Genomic DNA, 17047 nt, shown 5'->3' on the forward strand with positions numbered 1-17047 from the left:
CCTGGGCCAAGTGCACACGACCAGGACTGCCCCTGTCACAGCAGAGTCACCACCCTGGACTATCACTGCAGCATCTGGGGACATGCCTGTTGTTTCCACCGGGCAACATGGTGGGTCATGCACATGACCTTGTCACTTCCCTGCTAAAAGCAGGGACCCCACGTGGTGCATCTCAAGGTGCCCTGCAGAGACCTTGATGCAAAGAGGAAGCCACAAGAGACATGGTTGGGGAAAAATACCAAAAACAAAACACAAAGGAAGGAGGTCCCTTCTCCCAGCACCTCCCCCTCCCAGGACCTTTGCTCAGACTTCAGACAGCAAGCAGAAAATGACAAGAACTACTGCTCTTGGCTGGATGTACACTTCTTCTATTTCCTCCCAAGCTCGGTAAATGAGCTCTCTATCCTGTTCCAATCCACCTCAAAGCCAGCAACCCACCTGGGTGTCAGCTTCCTAACCACGTCTCAAGCCTGTCTCCTTGTCTCACCCTCGCTGCTGTCTTTCTACCACCACCTGTATTTAAAACCCTTGCCATTTCAATAAGAGCAAAACGCAGTCTTCCATCATGGGCCACCTGCCACCCCTCCCTCGCTCCCCTTCCAGCCACACAGGCCTCTGGCTATTTCACAAATATTCCACCTGGGTGCCTTTGTCCTTGCTGTTCCCTCTGCCTACAATGCCAGACAGATTGACACAGGAGGACCGCGTCACCTCCTCAAAGGGGCTTGTCCTTTCCTTCTCTTTCTCCTGGCTTAATGTCTCGCAGTATTGGTCAGCATCTCATGTGATTCTGTCTCTGTGTCCCTTTAAGAGTTTATTTTCTGCCGCTTCCAGGAGACCAACAGCCCTTAGAGGGCAGGGATTTGTGGACAGCTCAGAGCTTGGCACACTCTAGGCGCTCAATAAACACTGCCCGATGGGTGAATTGAGCATTACCATGTGCCAGTACCATGCTAATCTCTTCCTCATCTCATATGTATGTACTGGGGACACCTAGATCTTGTGGGGCCTGAAGCGCATAGTTTGGAGGGCTCTCTTTTACAAAACCATGCCGACAAAACCAGCTGCAGGGCCTTGAAGAGGCTGTGCAGCAGAAGCCCCCCGAAGCTCAGAAGCTTCATGGTCAAAACGCTTCTGGTGGAAGAAATTACCTCTCCAACACTGCAGACTAGGGAACCGAGGCCCAGAAGCGAGACCCCTTCAGCGGAGTCACACCGCCTGCACAGGCAACACCAGAGGGACTGGGCACACAGCGGCTCCTGCCTGGCCGTCCCGGGGCCCCAAGCTCACCCAGGAAGGCCGAGGGGGACACGGTGCCGTTGCTGCGCGCTACCATCACGCTGATGCCGGTCTCCACGAAGGGGACAGAGAAGTCCACGATCTCGGACCGCTCCTCGTTTATGGTGAGAGAGCCGATGGCCATGTCCGCGCGCTGGTAGAACACCTGGGGTGAGGGTGAGGAGGGGGTGAGGGCACCCGGCTGGCTCAGGCAGAGAAAGGCGGGAGGCAGGCAATAGCGGCCCCGGGAGGAGACCAGTGACAGCATAAGAGAGAGGCTACGAGGGTGTGTGTGGGGGGGGGGGGGTGAGGGGGACGCCGAGTGTGGCCGGAAAGGTGGAGGTGAGAGTCTGGGAGCAGGAGCGGGAAGAGGTGGCTCTGACCGCATTCCGCTCCCGCCGCAAGGTTTCGGGCTCCCTCCTCCCGGCCCCGCCCCCTTCTAGGAGTTCCACCCTCCCGGCCCCGCCCCCTTCTAGGAGTTCCACCCTCCAGGCCCCGCCCCCTTCTAGGAGTTCCACCCTCCCGGCCCCGCCCCCTTATAGGAGTTCCATCCTCCAGGCCCCGCCCCTTCTAGGAGTTCCACCCTCCAGGCCCCGCCCCCTCCGCCCTAAAGGTGCTTCCTCCAAGGGGGTCGGTCCTTCTCAGGGCCTGGCTCCTTCCAATCCCGGCGTTGCCTCCGCTCAGCCACGCCCCTCCCACCCCAGGGTTCTCCCCGTCGGACCCAGGATTCCCCGCCCCTTTCCCCCGTCCCCCGGTCGCGTGCTGGCGCCGCGCCGCCCCGTCCCCGCCCGCCTCACCTCCCCGATCATGCCGTTCCAGACGCCGTCGATCTTTTTCCCGTGCTTGCCGTTCGTGACCAGGTAGAGGTCGTAGCTGAAGCCGATGGTCTGCGCCAGCCGCTTCAGAATGTCGATGCAGAAGCCCTTGCAGCATCGCTTTTCTGGACGCGGGGCGTCTGGCGGAGGGCTGCGGGGAATGAGCAGGCTTGGGGACATTGGGGACCCCCCGTCTTAATGGAGGGAGGGGCAAGCCACGGCTAAAACTAAGGTTAGCGCTTCCTGGGTAAACTGAGGCCCAAAGAAGTTAATGGGACTTGTCCAAGGTCACCAAGCTGGAGCACTGCTGTGTGTTCTGGGTCCCAAGGAAGGAGGGGGCTGGGGCCAGGACTACTGGGCTTCAAGGCAGAAGGATTTTGAAGCTGGAATTCCTGGATCCCGGTTGTCACCTGTGGGTGCGGTTGAGCTGGCTCCGGCAGGGTACAGAGTCTCGGATGCAAGTGCCGCTGATGGGGTCAGCGGGCTCCACAATGACAAAGGGCCTCTCCTCCAGCGTGGCCACCGTGAGGTGCTGGGTATCATCTACTGGCTGCAGGAAGCGACCATAGCGGGACCATAGCGGGTACTTGAGGCGGAGAGTCTGCTGCTCCCAGCTGCCCACCTTGGTCAAGAGAGGGGAATTCAAGCTTCCTGGCAGGACTTTCCAGGATGTCCTGGCCTTGGTGACCCAGGCTCCCAGCTCCTTCTCCCTCAGATCCAGGAGTCTGGGCTCCATCCCTGCCCCTTCCTCCATCAGGTCTGGGCTCTCAGTTCTTTTCCCCAGGACGCAGAAGTCTGGGTCCTCACTCCCTCTTCCCCAGGACAGGAGTCTGGGCCCTCTCCCATGCTCGAAGTCTGGGCTGGGACTCACCACCTCCCAAGTCCTGTCTCTGGTGAGGGAGATGACCACCAAGGAGGGGTTCACCAAGAAGCCATCCTCATTGAAGGAGTAATCCCGGTTGTCCCAGGTAATATTCATGAAGTACCTGCCGGGAAGAAAGGGAAGGGACATGTGGGGACCTGAACTGGACCTTGGTGGCTAAAAACAGAAAAAGTCCTCTTTCTACTGACCAACCCCAGCCCCCAGGTGGAATCTCTTCATGATCTTGAAAACTCCAATAAACCTCTTTTCTGCTGGGTCCTCGCTGCCCAGCGCCCCCACACAAGGTCCTAGACCCTCAGCCTGAGTTTGAGAGAGTGGAGACCCTGAGTATTCTGGCTCTACCATCTCTGATTGTTTCCCATCTTCAAACTCTTTGCACCCCAAACCCACTTTGTGCCCCAATACCACTGAATGTCCCCAAACACATCAAGTGGTTTCCTATCTCTAGGCCTTTGCAAGTGCTTTTCTCTCTGCCTGGAAAACATTTATTCTGTCCCTCCTCACCCTAATTCTTTTGCCTTCGAGACACAGCTCAAGCCCTGGCCGGTTTGGCTCAGGGATTAGAGCGTCGGCCTGGGGTCCCGAGAGACCCAGGTTCGGTTCACGCTGGGGGCGCGTGCTTCGGTTGCAGTTTGTCCCCAGTCCTGGTTGGTCATGCGGGTGGCAGCCACTGATGTGTCCCTTTCATGTCGATGTTTCTCTCTCTCTCTGTTTCTCTCTCTCTCTGTTCCTCTCTCTCCCTCTCTATCTGAACAAAAAATGGAAAGGTGTCCTCAGGTGAGGATAAATAAATAAATAAATAAAGACTCAGCTCAAACATCTCTCCCTCTAGGAAGAAGCCCCTGAGGGTCTCTGGACCTCCAGTTATCTTCACTATGCAATGGCATCCTGTACTCTGAAGGCCTGTCACATTGCCCAGGTCACTGGGCCAGATCCCTTCCCAGGCCATTGGTCCCCAAGCCCCATCCTTCCTGCCCCTAGGATCTCTCTGCTCCATCCCCTCCTCTCCATCCCCACAGTCCTCCTGAACCTCCACCTCAGCCTCCTGCCTGGCCTCCAGCCTCCAATCTCTCTCCTTCAGTCTGTTCCCCACTGCCCTAGAGGGGTCTTTCTATGCCCAAAACTGACTCCACCTCTCGCCTGCTCATAACCCACCCATGGCTCCCCAGTGCCCCAGAACAATGTCCAACACTCTCGACCTGGTGTTCAAAGCCCCTGTGGCTTGGCCTTGTCTACCTCCACAGCCTCCTCATCACTCTCCTGCCTTCATCCGCCCCGAGCTATTGGGTACTACCCACCTCCCCAAACTTTCTCCCCTCTGGGCCTTTGCACAATGCTGTTCCCCTGCCTAGAATACTCTCTCTTTCTGGTGAACTCCCGGTCTCTCTTAGAATAAAATCCAAAGCCCTTAACCTGGCCTAACAGCCCTATGTGAGCTTAACTGTCCCATAGTCATTGCCTCATCCCCACCCCTACCGCCCACTAAGCTCCAGCCACACTGGTTCTTTTTTCTCCCACTTTTACATTTATTTTAATTGTTGTTATTTTTTGTTGTTGTTCTGTTTTTTTTGTTTGTTTTTGTTTTCTTCCATTTCCACACTGGCCTTCTCTCAGGCTTCCAAGCAAAGCAGGCAATTCCAGCCCCAGGGCCTTTGCCCCCAAATGTCTGTTGTTTCCCCTCCCTTCTCTTCACTCAGATCTTCCACTAGCTGGCTCCATCTCTCCCCCCCCCTCCAATTTTCTTGTACTCAGATAGATCTTTCCCGATGACCTCAGCTAACCTAGCACCCTAGACATTTCTTATCACATTCCACCAGTTTGATTTTCATCTCACAAGTTATCTCCTGCTGGTATTTTCTGCTTCCTTTTCTTGTCTGTCCCCTGTGAGACTGTGAGCTTTGTGAGAACAGGGGCCTTGTTCAACACCATATACCCCTGTGCCTAAAGCAGTGCTTGACACATAGTAGATTTTCAATAAAGGAGTTTACAGTGAGTGAATGAATGAACGAATGAATGAGAACTCTATCCTTCAGGTCTAAGCTTACATATCTCCTCCTGGAAACCTCCCTGTCTCAACACGCTGACCCGTGACTTGTGTAGCCTAGTTTGCAAGGCTGATTCAGGCCAGATTCCTCTCTTGGGAGGACGTCGACTGTGACATTTGGAGGGATGGGTAATGGACAGGATGCATGAAATTAGGAGTATTAGGAGGAAGCAGAATCCTGTTTCAGTGGGAGTAAGAAAGGAACTGGACAGCCTTGAGGCGCGGCAAGCGAGAGGGCGGAGGGCAGGAGGTGTCTTGGCCTCCATTCCTGACATCTGGGTTTCTGTGTGTGTTTATCTTTCCAATAAACCCCCTTTCCCCTGAGGAAACTTGAATGAGACTCTGCTTCTTGCAACCAAAAATGTCCTGGCTTAGACAGTACTCTCCCCGGTGCTCCCATGATGCCCATTTAACCTCCATTATTGCCAGCGTCACGCTGTGTTGTCATTATCCCATCCGTGTCTGCCGCCCCTACAGGACCCTGCGTTCTTTGAAGAGAAGTCCATGGGTTTTTTTCATCTGTGTTCCCAGCGCCCAGCATGAGCCCTAGTTCCTAGCAGGCTGAACTCAGTAAGTATTTATGAACGAGGGATGTTTTTCTCACCCTCTTGTCCCTGGATCCTGATCCCCAACTCACCAGTTCTCAATTCTCCTCCCCTAGGTTTTCTCTTCCACCCATAGCCTCTTCCTAAGCCCATTTCAAAATATAGGCCTCTCCCTCCACTGTTCTGTCACCTAATTCATCAATTTCCTCACTCATAGAGCTTCTATGGTGGAGGTGCTGTTTTCCACTACCCTGTTCTCCTACTCTGAAATAATAGCACGCACGCTGGGCGCGCAGCTTCCCAGCTAGAGTCCGCATTCCCCAATCTTTTTCGCAGCTAGCCCAGGGCATGTGCAGGGGCCACATTCAAAACACCTAACAATCCGCAGGGCACAGGCGCTAGCCAATCAGAATGCGTCGTCCAACCAATTTGCATGAACGTGGCTGCAAATAGCCAATAAGTCAACCCTGGCCACGTGACTACATTCTCACCAGCGGGATGTTAGACCTGTCCCTTCCACCTCACTTGCCCAAAAGGAAATTGCTTGCTCTCCATTTCCTCTCTTTCTCCCTTCTCATGAGCTGGAATTCAGAGTTGCCCACGACCCAGCTTTGACTGTGCAGAAAGGAGATGGCAGAGCAACAAGGTGGGAGGGGCCTGGGTCCCTGAATGGTCACATGGACCCCGCATCTCCAGATTGTTAAGTGACAGAGGAACAAACTTCTACCTTGTTTGGGCCATGGATTGTTGAATCTTTTTCTTACTGAACTTCAGCTCAGACTCTAACGAGGGTATTTCCTAAGATTCTATCAACTAGAATATGTATCATTATTTTTGTGTACCATAAAGAAGAAAGCACTTCCAATTAAGCCATGATAAGCCATCAAACTGTAAGACATGTCTTGATTTCAACGACATTAAACTGTGAAAAAATGTGCATCTTAAAATCATGAAATACACTCACTGTGTCCCAGGTGCTTTCTCCAAATTACTTGATTGAACCCCAGAAAGAAGAACCAATTACATCCATTTGACAGAAAAGGAGATTGAAGCTCTGAGAGGGGACATGACCCATTTGAGGGCACTCAGGCGTGAATACCCTATGAGGTCAGGCTCTGGAGTCTTCCAACATCCCTCCCACCCCAGCCCCACTCACCTATGGAGACTCTCTCCTCGATGGGTGCGGTTCTGGGCACGACAGTCATGGCCGAGCTCGGGCAGGAAGCCATAGTCACGCAGCAGGGCCTGGGCACCTCTGGCCACTACGGCCACGCCAGCTGCCACACGCCGGGCCAAGTCATCCCGCCAGCCAGCAGAGCGCACTGCAAACAGCCCGGCAGGCAGTGGGGCGCCTCCTGGCAGAAGAAGGGGCTCTCCAGGGGTGCCTGAGCCCCCGCCTCCAGCCAGCTGGGGCCCCACCATGAACCAGACGTAGCCAGGCCCAGTGAGGCCAGCCTCCTCAGCTGCCCGGAACACAGGCTCGGCCTCCTCGCGGGCACAGAAGAGCAGGCGGATCTGCGCGCTGAGGCTGCGGAGCTGGGCACTCAGCACAGCCTCACCCGCCCCAGGGTCCAGCGTCAGCGCCCCTCGGTGCTCCCAGCCCACCAGACTGCCATCAGTCAGCACCTCGATGTAGGATAGGAAGGCCCGGTGGCCAGGGGCACGTGTGGTCACGGCTACAAATGATGTCCAGTCATACTCCTCCAGCACCTCGAAGATGACCTGAAGCTGCTGCTCCGTGGATGAGCCTAACTGCAGGAAGGTGGAGCCCTTCTCCTGCGGGGAGAAGGAGATGTCAGGCTTCCCAATGTGGACACTTCAGCTCCCAGGAGTCAGCAAGGGACCTTCAGCAACCAACGCGGGGATCACAGCTCCCAGTGGTCAAGGGGGAACCTCATCTTCCATAAGCTGATAAAGGCGGGTCACGGCTCTCAATATGACAGACTGACTAGCTGTTCAAACCTGCCTCCTTTTCCTGCTGGGGCACGGAGCTAGACCTGGGTTGGGTTTAGCTACATGACTGAATGCTAGGCTCATCCATTAAAACTCTCCCCCATGCACCTTCCTTTCTGCACCTTCCTTTCTTCCTCGTCTGAGGGCAGATGCAGAGGACTCAGAAGAGAACTCTGAAATCCTAGGGGATTACAGAGACACAAGAGGGAAGAGCCTGAGTCCCTGAGTCACCACTTGGAGGCATGCCACCTCCAGTCAGGAACACTTGTTTGGATTTTTTTTTTTTTTTTGATAGAGCGGGAAGGAGAGAGAGGGGGAGAGAGAGAGAGAGAGAGAGAGAGAGAGAGAGAGAGAGAGAGAAATATTGGTGTGAGAGAGACATATCGACTGGTTGCCACCCACACGACCCCAACCAGGGGGCCAGGGACAAACTGCAACCGAGGTATGTGCCCTTAGTGGGAACCAAACCCGGGACTCTCTGGTCCGCGGGCTGATGCTTTAACCGCTGAGCCAAACTGGCCAGAGCTGTTAGGATTTTATATGAGTGAGAAATAACCTTTTATTGGGGTGAGCCACTGAGATGTAGCTATTTATCTATTAGAGGAGTAACATTTCCATAATGAAGTATCCAGTGAGGGAACTACAGTCCCCAGCATCCACTAAGAGGGACTACATCTCCCAGCATGCAATTAGGGTGCTGGAAGTACTGTCTCTCCCAACTGGAAAAAGCTTTGACTTGCCCTTCTCTGGTTTTCCTTCTATCTTCCTGTCCCTTCCTTCTCTGTTACCTTTGCTGGACTCTCTTCTTTCTCTTTTCTTCCCTGGTGATCTCATCCAGATCTTTGGGTTTAAAAACTGTCTCCTGTGCTATCCAATATGGTAGCCACTAGCTATTCAAATTTTAATAAACTAAAATTTAGTCCCCTGTTGCACTAACCACATGTCAAGTGTCCAACACTCATGCATACCCAGCATGCATTTTGGACAGGGCAGATGTAGACCATCTTCATTGCAGAAAGTTCTGTTGGACACTGCTGGAGGTGTTGATGACTCCTGTCTCCAGTCACCACCTCTCTGTGAGCTCTAGATGAAACTTTCTACTCAACATCTCCCTTTGGATTTCCAAGGAGCAACTCAAAATGATCATGTCAAAACCAGAATTCTCGATCTATCCATAACCTCCAACTTGTTCCCCATCTTTTCCTCATTCACCCAGATGCTCAGGTTTGAAAGTGAAATCATCCTTTCCCTCTCTTCCCCTCATGCCCACATCTACGACATCTCTAAGTCTTCTTGGCTCTCTGTTCAACACATAATCCTAGTTGTCCACTCCTCCTTACCGCCCCTCCTCACTGTCACCACTTTCTTGTCTAGACAATGACAACAGCTTTCTAACCCAACTTTGCTTCCATTCTTGGATCTTCCAATCCATTCTCCAGACAGCAGCCAGAGTGATCTTTGCAAAATATTAATTGGATGGCATCCCTTCTTGGTTGAAAACCTTCCAATGATTCTATCTTAGAGTCAAAGCCAAACTCGTATCTGTGGCCCACAAGGCCCTGCGTGAACTGGACCCCATTGCCTCTCTGACCTCATCTTCCACCACCCCCACCTCTTTGCTCTTTCTCAAACACATCAAGTTCCTTTCGGCTTCAGGGGCTTTCCAATATGGTAACCACTAGCAACCTGTGGCTACTCAAATTTGCTGTTACCTCTCCTGGGGACACTCCCCCCAGTTTTTCCATACTGGACTTACCCCTCCTCATTCCTCAGGTCCAGCTCAGCTGTCACCATCTCAGGGGGGCCTCCCCCTACTGAACCCTACCTCAGTCATTCCAACATCGTGTTGCTTTCCTCTAGAACATTTTATTATGTTATTTGTTTTTTTGTCTCCCCATTAGCATGCAAGTTCTACAAGCAGGGACCTTGTATATGTATTTCCTTTTACAGCTGTATTCTCCAGGACCTAAAACATCCCTGGCACAGAATCAGCCCTGAGTAAGTCTTCCAGTAATGCAAGTGGACTTACTCCCTAGGCGTGTGCCTGTGGTTATAAGTGCAGGGGAGATGGCAGTTGGCCCGAGGGGATGAGGTCTTCCAGCATGCATTGAAACCCTGAGAGCACCTCACAGTTTGCAGGTGGAGGTGTGCTGAAGGGGCCACGTCCAATGGGGCACATATGAAGCTGTGAGGACCACTCTTTATTTAATTTCCCAGAAGGGAATAGGTGTACACAGAGCGGGTCACAGTGCCCAGGAGACGATAGATAGACACTTCTCAGCAATGGAGGCACCGGACCACATCTCTTGGTATGTCATGAGGTGGCAGCTAGTAATAAGTTCACCTCGAGGGTGATCTGCCTACAGATCTATGGACAACTCCATGTCAAAGAGAAGCAAGCTGGACAGAGGTCTTTCCCAGAATGCTCTGGACACGAGAGAACTACGAGTCCCGGCATGCAACAGTAACCTAGTCACAAAGCCACCGGTCCTCACAGCTGGGAAGGTGGAGATTTAGGCTCCACCCACTCAGGTGGCCCTATCTTCTGGCGAGTCTCACCTCTGTAACACTGGCTCCACCCCCGAATAGGCCCTGCCCCTTCTCTGCACCTTCTGGTAGATGACTCCTTTTCCTTCTCAGTCTGCACACTAGGCTAGTTCTAATTCTGACCTTTGCTACCAGAAGTCCATTCCAGCAGGCCCCTCCTGTGCCCTGGGGAAGTAGGCCTCTCTCCAGGCCACAGCCAGCTCCAGCCTCTGCCCCAACATCTCCCGCAGGCTCCTGTCTATGACCTCTCAGTGGCTGGGCCTTTATCCTCCCAGGTCCAGCTTCTGGATTCTCGCTTTCCACACCTTACAGCTGGATTTGTCCCTGCCCAAACCCCATTCCTAGGACTGACTTCCTCTCTGGACACCGCCCCTTTAGTACAGAGGATTGACTCTGCCTCCTCCCTGGACTCGCCTCTCACCGGTAGCCCTGCCCCCTCACTGACTGGCTACGCCCTGAAACCCACTTACTTGCTCCGTGGCTCTACCCCTTCTCAGCCCACTTCTCACTAATGACTCCTCCCCTTCTCATACTCCTGTCTCCGATGTCTCCCTCCTTCTACGCAGATCTCTAGACCCAGTGCTCAGCCGGCCGAGGCTCCCTGTCCCTCAGTACTTAATACCCCTCTTTCCTGGTCCCTGTCCCTGCCTTCCTGGCTCCTGGCTCCTCACTAGACCTCATCCCTTTCTGAACCTCTTCCTTTTCAAGTGCCTCTTCCCTCGCTGATCCCAGATCCCACCCTTCCCTCAGATCTTGCCATTTCAGAATGGTCCCTTTTCGTTCCTAGTCCTTCCAGTCGCTGGTCAGTCTGCCCTCTTCCCTAGATCCCACCCTCTCCCTTGACTCACCTGTTTTGTAGAATCCTCAACCCTTCCCATAATCTGATCATCCATGACTGGCCTTTCTCAGACCCTACTTCTAGATGAGTCCCCAGGCAGGCCCTCAACCACCCCACGCTCATTTTGTAGGCCACGCCCCTCCAAGTTAGCCCCGCCCCTCACCTATACCTGATCCCTAGCGTCTGGCCCCGCTGTCCCAGAAGCTGACCTTTACGACTGGCCCCGCCCCTTAAAGCCCCGCCCCTCGTCCATAGCCCCTCCCCTCCCACGACTGGCCCCGCCCCTCGCCTCTGGCCCGTACCCGCCCGCAGGTCGCGCGCACCTTGGGCGTGAGCACGAGCGCGGCGCCGCCGTGCACGGCCACTATGGGCAGCGAGGTCTGTGCCGAGAGGAAGTCGAGGATGGGCGCGACGGCGGGCGCGCGGGAATCGTCCTCGAACACGACGCCGTGCACGCGCAGCCCCGACAGCAGGTCGCAGAGCTGCAGCACGAGGCTGCGCGGGTCCGAGCCGTTGAGCACCAGCGCCACCGGCCGCACGTCCAGGCCCGGGCTGCGCACGGCCGACGCCACGGCCGGGCCCAAGCGGGCCGCCTCGGTTGCGTACGCGGGCCCCGAGAACACCAGCGCCACGTTGAGCGGCCGCGCCCCGCCGGGGCCCCCGCCAGGCCCGCTGGCGCCGCCCGGCCCCGGCGCCTCCTCCGGGAACGGGCTGGCGCAGGCCAGCGCCAGCAGCAGCAGCATCTTAGCGGGGCCCCGAGGGCCGCCGGGGCCACCGGCACCGCGCATCGCCTGCGGGCCCCGCCGGGCGGCCTCTGAGCGCCCAGGCCGGGGAGGGAAACGGGAGGAAGGAAGGGACACACAGAGACGGGGAGACACCAGCAGCAGAGAAAGGCACAAATGAAAGAGACACACAGCGGTGGGGAGACAGAGACGGGGGGACAAGATACAGAAAGAGATACACGAAGAAGAGATCCAGGGAAGGAGAGACGCAGAGATAGGGAGGAGAGAGAAGGATTGGGGTGAGAGAGACAAGGAGAGATCCAGATGGAGAGAGAGGTTGGGTAATGGGGACAGGGAAGATGCAGAGGTGGGGAAAAGAGACAAGGTGCGGATGGGGAGGACGATGAGCCAGGACAGACGGGAAACAGACCCACAGAGATGGGATCAAAATGGGAACAGAAGGAGAGACCCAGGGAGACAGGAAGAGAGATGCAGACCACAGAGAGATAGGGAGAGAACCCGACAGAAATAAGGAAAGAGATGGAAGAAGAGACATGGATAGAGGGGCTCAGAGTGAGAGACAGGGAGATGAGGGCGAGAGATAAGACGGAGTGACAAATAGGGAGGGGACATTAGGGAGGCAAGGAGAAATGCAGAGATAGATGAAGGCAAGAGAGATAAGAGAAAGTTGGACAGAGAGGAAGATGGAAGGAAACCGAGGAAGACAGAGACCCCACAGCCACCAAGAGACAAGCACACACAAGAGATGGAGAACCAGGCAGAATTAGAGATTGAGGGAGGAGGCGGGCGGGCAGAGCAGACAGAAAACAGGATGACAGAAATAGCGAAACAAGGCAGGGATCAAGACCCCCACCAGGGAGGTGCCCAACACAGACATGAAAGGAAGACCGGGAAGGCGAGTGGCAGGAGGGATCAAAAATAAAAGAAAGAAAAAGATGAGAAAGGGAAAAGGGGTCAGGTGTATGGGGAAAGAGAAAGAGAAAAAAAAAAATTAGTGGGGCATCTTAAAAAGAGAAAATGCTTCTGTGACCTTACCCCTTACCTAAACCACAACCCCCAGCCCATTCTTGTCCCCTTGCTCCTGCCCCTGTTCTCAGTGAGAGCTAGAAAAAGTCAGCCCAGGGTGGGCTGTGGGGTTGGGGGGCACAGCTGTGGAGAGCTAGGGGATGGGGGTCCCTGGCTCCCAGCCCAGAGCAATTTAGTAAATCAGAGGAAATACAGCATCTCTTCCTGTGTCCCCTGTTGAATACTAGCTGCCTGGGGTGGTCGGGCCAGGAGCCCAGACTCCTGGCTTCTGGGTCTGAGGGAGGAAGGCATTGGGGGCCTGGACTTCTGGTTACCAGAGAGGAATTACAGCCTGCACTAGGGGCTTCCTGAGGGGTGGGGGTCCAGACAGGGAAGGGTTCTCTCTTGCCTGTCAATCAGGCTCCTGTCCGGTTGCCATGGTAGCTAGCACAGGCCTGTCTATCCCACTGATAGCCAGAGTGGGGGAGAGGCCCACACCCCCTCCCCTGCCCAGAGGCCTCTGCCCCCACCCCATCCACCTTCCCAGAGATCCTGGGCCACTGTCTTCCCAGGAATGGGGGTGGGGGTTCCTAGCATGCTTATCCCTCCCAAATCCTAGCTCCCCATGTCCCTCCTCTCTTCTGCCCTTCCCCAAGCAGCTGGCTCAATCAGTGCTCAGAATAGCCACCCCCCGCCCCAAAATAACCCACAGCTGTGGCCTGGCCCCCGCAGGGTTAACACTTCGTTCTCCTCTGTTCCTGGTGGCTGCTCACCCCTCAGCCATTGCTCTGCCTCTCAGACCCACCCTGCCTGGCCTCTGCCCTTGGGGTCCCCAGGGTCCTGCTCCCTGCTGAGGCCCAGGGGGGCAGCTCCAGCCCCACCCTGCTCAGGATGCCCAGTCCTCTCTAATGAGGGGTTCAGAGAGCAGTCTCCCACCCCTTGGGGACTGAGAAGCAGCATCCCCAGGCTCCAGGGAACTCTGGAGGTTTAATCCCCAGAACCTGCACCCTCAGAGATCATACTGTCCAGGCCCCCAATCTCCACCTCCTCAGGCCCCACTTCAAAGAGTCCTGTCCCCTGCCCTGTCAGAGACTCAGGAGACTGAGCCCCAGCCCCCTCGTCCCTCAGACACAGAAGCCCTACCCTCCAACTTCCCCAGTAGACTCAGAAGTGCTGGCTCTCAGTTCCCTCCTTCCCCAGGACCCAGGAGTCCCGGCGCCCTCCCGCTGCTAGACTCAGGAATTCAAGTCCCCAGTCTCCTCCATGTTCAGGAAGCGAGAGTCCAGCCCCTAGCTCTCTCCTCCCTTAAGGACCCCCTTTAGTCTCGACCCCATCAGCCCCCACATCCTAGGCACCCCCCAGCCTCCCCAGTTGTCCAACTCTGGTCCTGTACACAGCACAGCCTGTCCCCCAGCTGAGGAGAAGGAGGGTGCCAGAGATTCCTGGGGTGCCCCTATCTCCATCACTCCCCCCCAATCCATCACAGAAGAGAGAGGCCACTTTGATCAACAGCCCGCCCCCCCTCGGGTCGTGCTGCAGGCGGCTTCCCGGTCCCCCGCCTGCACCACCATTCTCTCCCACCCTAATGCTGGTGCTCAGAAGAGGCTGGAAGGGTATTCTAGAACCTTGAGGAAGGGGTGGTAGCTTGGGGCGAGGGGTGCTGGGGCCTGGATGCCCTCAAGGTCCTTGGCAGGGGTATAATAGCAGACTCATAGCTCTGAGAAGGGAGGGGAGAGAAGAGGAGCGAGGCAGAGGGCCGGCCGGCGAGGGGCAGACTGCTGCGAACAGGGTTGCAGAGGGAAGGGGAGATGGGAAGATGGGGGATAGATATATGGGGTGTCAGGTAGGTGGGGCTGGGGAGAGGGAGCAAAGTGTCAGAAATCAGGGGTGTTAGGAAGTCTGAGGTGTAGAGACCTAGGGAAAGGGGACTAAGAGGGGGACAGAGAAGAGTCCCCAAAAACAAGGGAGCTGAGGGGGGACAAAGACCCCTGCTCACTATTCAACCTCCCTCCTTCCCTGAGGCCCAGGGCCAACTTTCCCTGTCCTAGATCTGGGGGTCCACGTCCCTACCCCTACCCCTGCATCCCCTAGCCCGGACTTACCTTTTCATGACCCTGTTCTGTCGGGGATTACGGGGGCTAAGACCGGAACCCGGAGTCCAGCGACCCGCAGATTCCGAGGAGGGCTCAGGGAGCCTCTGGGGAGGGGGGGCAGGCCCTGGGGCGGCGACAGTCGCGGCGGCGGCGGCAGCGGCAGCGGCGGGGACCTCCTGATTGTCCCTGGCTCCGGCTCTCCCTCCTCTTCTTAGGTCCGTCCTGCCCTGTCTGTCCCCCAAGGTTGCGGCCACCCCGACTAGGCGAGGACGCCGCTACACATGTTGCGCTGGAAGTTGGGCCCCGGACATTGCGGAGGCTGTCGGGGTGTCCTCTCACCACCCGGACCCCGTGGGGATCCCCCTCCGCCCACCCGGGGTGCCCCCCTCTGCTGCTTCAGCCCCAGCTCCTCCCCTCCCCCGTCCATGTGTCCAGTCCCGCCTCTCCTTGGCTCATTCGCACCCCCCTTTGTGCCCTCAGCGCCCCCCCACACACACACACACCAGCGTCTGTGTCAGTCTGTCTGTCTGGGTCACCTCTGAAGCCAGTGGCTGGTGTGTGTGTTTGTGTGAGAGGCGGGAGACCGTCTGTCTGGGAAACTGCTTGCCCTTCTTCGCTTGGCCACCTCCAGACCCCCCCACCCGGCGCCCCCACTCTGAAACCCAGGCAGAAACACACACACACACACACGCACAACCTCACTTCCCTGGGATTCCCTTCACCACCCCCGGAGCGTGAGGAGGGAGACACACACACACACACACACACACACACACACACACACACACAGGGGTCCGATGGGGGCCGGGCTGCCACTGCCGTCAGGGGCTGTGCGACAGACAGGAGGACACACAGGCAGCCAGGGACGCCAGACACCCAGCTGGACGCAGGCAGGAGGCACAGAGCCCAGGTACACACCATCCATTCGGGTTTGTGGGCCGGCGGGAGGAAACTGGGGGGCCCACGATACCCAGGCAGGCGGCTCAGGGTCGGTACAGACAGACAGACCCTCCCTCCCTCCCTCCCTCCCTCCCTGCCGCCGCCGCAGCCCTTACAGACACACCCCCCCTCCACCAGCCCAGCTCCAGACACCCGGACCTACAGATCCTCACCGGGCAGATGGCAGATGCACGAGAGACCCCTGGGGGCCGGGCGGACCCGCCGAGGCCAACACCCCCAAGCTGGGCACCAGTAGCGGAGGGAGGCTGCGGGCGGAGGGTGGCGGCGGCGGCCGCGGCTTGGAGGAGCCGGCGCGGGAGGGACTCGCACACTCGCTCTGTTCTCACACACACACTCGGGATGTGATTAACATTCAGTCCCCGTCCGCCCCTGCCGGGAGATCCATAGCCCCCCCTCTTGGCCTCCCTGGGGACCCCTCCTCCTGCCTGGGCTGGGGGAGGGGCTGCCCCCCACCCCAGCTCCCAGCCTCGGCTTTCCTCCTGGGACAAGAGAGTGAGGGGCTGCAAATAAAACGGGAGGAATGGGGGGCAGGGACTCGGAACCGGCCATTGAGACGTCAGCTTCAGACCTGTGCTTCCAGGCCCTGGAGCTGCTGCCCTCTGCCCCCTCCCCACTTTGAGGCTTGAGAGCAGGAGCCATTCCCTGACTTTGGTCTCCAACATGCTAGGACCCAGCTTTGGGCTCCTCTTGATTTAGAATGCCGCGCCTGCAAACAAGGTCTCCATGAAGCCAGGAGTCCAGGCTCCCAGCCCCCTCCTCTCTCAGACCCAGAAATTCAAGTCCCCAGACCCCTCCTCCCCAGGACTCAAGGAACTGCGCTCCCTCCAGGCCTCCATCCCCCTTGCTCAGACCTAGTACTCCAAATGAGGGGTGGCTTCTTCCCTAGACCCAGGAGTCCAGGCCCCCAGCCCCTCTTCCCTCAGACCTAGGAGTCCAGGCCCCCAGCCCTCCTCCCCCAGACCCAGGAGTCCGGGCCCCCAGCCCTCCTCCCCCAGACCTAGGAGTCCAGGCCCCCAGCCCTCCTCCCTCAGACCCAGGAGTCCGGGCCCCCAGCCCTCCTCCCTCAGACCCAGGAGTCCGGGCCCCCAGCCCTCCTCCCTCAGACCCAGGAGTCCAGGTCCCCAGCCCCTCCTCCCTCAGACCCAGGAGTCCAGGCCCTTGGTTTCCTTCTCCACTGGTACCCAGTAATTTAGGTCCCCTCCTCCAGGCCTGAATCGCTTTTAAGCCCAACCTAATCAATCCCCCAGGACGGACCACCCTCAAGGGTCTACTAGTCCAAAGCTCATGGATGTCTGTCTAGCCCTCGGAGGAAACCATACCTCTGTAGCCCTTCTTTTACTAAG

General features: G+C 56.9%; 1 protein-coding gene across 1 annotated transcript in view; it reads right to left on the reverse strand.

The window, feature by feature from the left end:
* Positions 1-16045, reverse strand: part of GRIN2D (glutamate ionotropic receptor NMDA type subunit 2D) — a 38156-nt gene extending 22111 nt beyond the window's left edge. The window contains exons 1-8 of the mRNA XM_036275504.1: positions 15857-16045; positions 14754-15033; positions 11227-11717; positions 6722-7341; positions 2965-3079; positions 2504-2715; positions 2076-2244; positions 1291-1444 (exon numbers count right to left, since the gene is read on the reverse strand). Of these exons, the coding sequence (XP_036131397.1) occupies positions 1291-1444; positions 2076-2244; positions 2504-2715; positions 2965-3079; positions 6722-7341; positions 11227-11691 (1735 nt within the window). The 5' untranslated portion in view covers positions 11692-11717; positions 14754-15033; positions 15857-16045. The remainder of the gene's footprint in view (positions 1-1290; positions 1445-2075; positions 2245-2503; positions 2716-2964; positions 3080-6721; positions 7342-11226; positions 11718-14753; positions 15034-15856) is intronic.
* Between the last annotated feature and the right edge of the window lie 1002 nt (positions 16046-17047).

This window comes from Molossus molossus, unplaced genomic scaffold (assembly GCF_014108415.1).
Source record: "Molossus molossus isolate mMolMol1 unplaced genomic scaffold, mMolMol1.p scaffold_m16_p_21, whole genome shotgun sequence".
NCBI classification, from domain to species: domain Eukaryota; kingdom Metazoa; phylum Chordata; class Mammalia; order Chiroptera; family Molossidae; genus Molossus; species Molossus molossus.